Below are 3,866 nucleotides of genomic sequence, written 5' to 3' on the forward strand. Positions count from 1 at the left end.
GGCGATGGCGCGCTCGAGGCGGGATTTGAAGAAGAAGAAGGAGGCCCAGCTTGTTGCGTTGCCGAGGAGGTTGGGGGTTAGGCCGCGGTAGAGGGCGGCGAGCGGGCGGTCGGTGCGGGCGAGGGCGCGGATGACGGAGACGGTTGTTGGCGAGGAGGCTGTCGTGGAGGCGGAGAGGGCGGTGCGGTAGACTGGGGAGGGGGTTTAGTTGTAATGCTATAAAGGCCAATCAACGGGGAGATAGCAAAGTAGGGTAAATACTCTGCATGCGCGTCTTGACGATGTCGAGAGGGTGGACGATCAAGGTGGCCATGGAACCGGCCGAGAGCCCGGCGACGGTCTCAACGAGGGCGGGGGAGAGGCCCGCATCTTTGGTTTTCGTCATAGAGACGTTGGTAGTTGTCGCTACATGTCCGGTGGAAAAAAAGAAATATTCTCCTTTTTTAAGTTGCGCATATCGAGGGGTGGTTGCAATTGTCAGCGATTAGAAAAAAGATTCTAAAAGGTATGACGCAAGGGCCCAGAGCAAATGCCGGCCCCCGGCCACCCTCGGCCGAACAAAGGAAAAGCCGAAGGGACCCAGATGGCCGGCGGCCCGGGAATTTGAGATAGGTACACAGGATAAGACAGTGCAGGGGAAAAGCCCACTGAAATCCAGTTTAAAAACCGAGGCACTTTTGTTTACACCTCGCTCATCATGGCGGAGTTGGTCCGTTATTAGAATAGTTATACAGTTTTGGTCATGGTATCCTGCAGTCCAGTTCCCATTCCTTACCATCCCCCAACCCCATCTTCCCCTGTCGTCATGTCGCGGCGCCCCCCATTTTGGGTCGGCCGCCGGCCGTCGTTGTACTGATACAATGCGTGTAATAGCGAGTCCGCCGTGATGTGGTCGCTTAAGAGAGCGGGGAGAGGAGGCTGCGGCAAGAGTCAATGGCGGTCGAGGTGGAAGCGCACTTCGGCGTCAAACATACCGGATTATGGATGGCCTAGGGTCGCTGCGAGTGTAGCCTGTACGTACGAGAGTCAGCAAGATGCCTCACGGTAGAAGGGCTGTTGTGGGCCTTGACATACCAAGGTAGAGGATTAGAGGTAGATAGCCACTGCTAGGGGTCAGCACCTTGTATTCCGGGTTTGTCGAATCGACCCAAACATACTAGTGGATGGCAACGCGCGAGATCTCAATGATCTTGCCAATGCGCTCCTATTCCCAGTCAGTTAGCCGCCGTCGTGCCAGCGTTGAAGGTTTGAGGGGCTAATCGAACCTTGGACTCTTCGGAAAGGGCGAACATATTGAAAGGGGGTTCTCGAGATGTCGGGGCTGCGTATCCTGTTAGAGAGCCAATTTGGCTGGTGGTGTGCGAGAAGATGTACCTGTTATCTTGTGGGGAACCGGAGCGTGGACGGGTCTCGATGGTTTACAACTCGTCCTGGGGTCGGGTGATGATGGATTGCGGCAGAATCGATTTTTGGGCGGTCGCGAAACGGGCCTTGGCGAGGGCGACAGCTGCCCCGCCTGGGCAGAGCACCCCTGCAAATCACCCGTCAGCCTTCGCCAAGTCCAGAAAACTCCGCCAAGCTTCAACCGCGGTGATACATTGGTGCTTCCTCCGCGACTCTCGCGACTGGTTAGGTAGATTTTATTTCAGTTTCACCTCTAAACACAACCCAACCATTCGAGATTTCGCCGCCAAAATGTCCAAGCATTGGTAAGGCCGAAATTGGATTAACTTCTCCTCAAGAACCTCTACTCACAGCTTTAGGGAGCAAAACAAGGATGCGACGGTGTATGTCGGGAACATCGATGAGCGCTTCACTCAAGAGCTGCTCTCGGAGCTGATGACCCAGGTCGGCCCTGTGCGCCAGGTTCACATGCCTCAGGACCGCGTCTCGCAAACACACCAAGGTTACGGCTTCGTCGAATTCGACACCCCCGCCTCGGCCGAGTACGCCTCGAAAGTTCTTAATGGCATCCGCATTTGGGGCAAGCCCATCCGAGTCAACAAGGCCAGCGCCGACAAACAAAAGACGGTCGACATCGGTGCCGAGTTATTCATCAACAACCTCGACCCCCAGGTTGACGAGAAGATCCTATACGACACCTTCAGCCAGTTCGGACAGATCCTGCGCCAGCCCAACATCGTACGCGATGACAACAACATATCAAAGGGCTATGGCTTCGTCAGTTTCGACTCGTTCGAGGCCAGTGACGCTGCCGTGGGTACAATGAACGGCCAGTACCTGCTCAGCAAATCCATCACCGTCGAATACGCATACAAGAAGGACGGCAAGGGCGAGCGCCACGGCGACGAAGCCGAGCGCAAGCTCGCCGCCGAAGGAAAGAAGCACAACATCGTACCCGAACAACAAGTCCTCCCACCCGCCTTCCACATGTCCGCCTCATCCGCACAAGCAGGCGCCCCGCCAACCGGCCCCGCCGCCTCCGTCATCGACCCCTCCACCGCTATGCCCCCCATCACCCCCCTCAGCGCCGGCATGCCCTCGCCCGCCCCCTACGGCACTCTACCCCCAGGGCCCGCTGGCATGGGCCGCCCCGGCCCTCCACCACCCTCCTTCGGCGGCGGCGGTGGCGGCGGCGGTGGCGGACCCCGCGCCCCCATTGTCGGTTCCGCTGGCCTTCCACCCGCGCCCTCCGGCCTCCCAGCCCGCCCACCACCAAGCCACGCCGGCTTCGGCGGCCCCGTCGGCGGTTTCCCCCATCACCCGCCACCGTCGGGCTTCCCTGCCGGTGTTCCGCCCGGCCCGCCCGGTCCCGGTGGCCAGGTGCCGCCCCCGATGTACCCCGGCATGCCACCGCCGCCCGGCGGGTTTGCGGGTCCTGGTGGTGTGCCGCCTCCCGGCGCGCCGATCCCGCCGCCGGGCTTTATGCCGCCTCCGGGGAGTGTGCCGCCGGGGTTTGGGGCAGCGCCGCCTGCGGGTTTTGGGAGGCGTTAGAGAAGAGGAGGCGATGAGGTTGGATATGGATGGGATTGCGTGTGCGTGGGGGTATGCGTGAATGGATTGGTTCCCGCCCACGAAAGCTACGCGAAGGGGCAAAAGAATGTATTGGTTGAGCTGGGGCCCTGGGATTGCGCGCATCACGCTCTGCGAGAGTCGGAAAGCGATCATCGTGTTCGGCAGCGGATCACAAAACCGGTCACAGGAAACCCCGCTCCTGGCTCTCTTCTCAACGAGTTATCCGGACCGAGCGGGCGACGGGGGGACTTTGACAGTTCCTATTCCTAAGCTCTTTCTTGAGGTGCATGGGCGTCTTCAAACGGGTTAGCGACCACTGCGTCCTTACAAAATCAAAGGAGCTAACACCCACCGCAGCTCACTCTTGGTTGCTGGCAAAGCAGCTCCGCCAGTCATGGAAACGGAGTTTACCAATTTTTGCAACGGGGTTTGGGTCAACGGGGGGTAGTAATGGAGAGAATTAGCTGGACAGAATGGAAGACAACAGCGAGTGAGGCCGGAGTGAGATACCCATATAATAAATAACTGGAATGTTCATTTTACTGCGCTCCTTTTGAAAAAGCAAAGCTATCATTCTCCCCCCTTTCGGAACCAACCCAATGATAAATATGTTCCAAGAAACGGCTCAATGTCGTCGAGAGCCAGCCATGTCAGGCCTGGTGTCTGTGCCCTTGAATCAACGAACGGGCCATGCAAATAATACAGCTCAACTCATACAGTACAAGCCAGCAGCAAGGCAGCAGTAGCAGCCAGCGAGCCGGCCTCCGGCACCTCAACCACTCAATTCACTCACCGGAGCGATGAACGAGGGCTGCCCTGCCCAGCTGCCACGTAACAAGACAAAACAGTACAACACCCCCATCGCGGAAGTTTTTTTTTTTTTTTTTGCT

General features: G+C 58.1%; 1 protein-coding gene across 1 annotated transcript; it reads left to right on the forward strand.

Moving 5' to 3' along the window:
- Positions 1–886: 886 nt before the first annotated feature.
- Positions 887–2,955, forward strand: CHGG_07164 (uncharacterized protein; the record flags this gene model as incomplete). The annotated part of the gene is made up of 3 exons (XM_001224819.1): positions 887–1,013; positions 1,369–1,633; positions 1,758–2,955. 3 exons carry the CDS (start codon positions 887–889, stop codon positions 2,953–2,955), a joined length of 1,590 nt encoding a protein of 529 aa, XP_001224820.1.
- Positions 2,956–3,866: the final 911 nt, after the last annotated feature.

Source organism: Chaetomium globosum, genomic scaffold (genome assembly GCF_000143365.1).
Source record: "Chaetomium globosum CBS 148.51 scaffold_5 genomic scaffold, whole genome shotgun sequence".
NCBI classification, from domain to species: Eukaryota; Fungi; Ascomycota; class Sordariomycetes; order Sordariales; family Chaetomiaceae; genus Chaetomium; species Chaetomium globosum.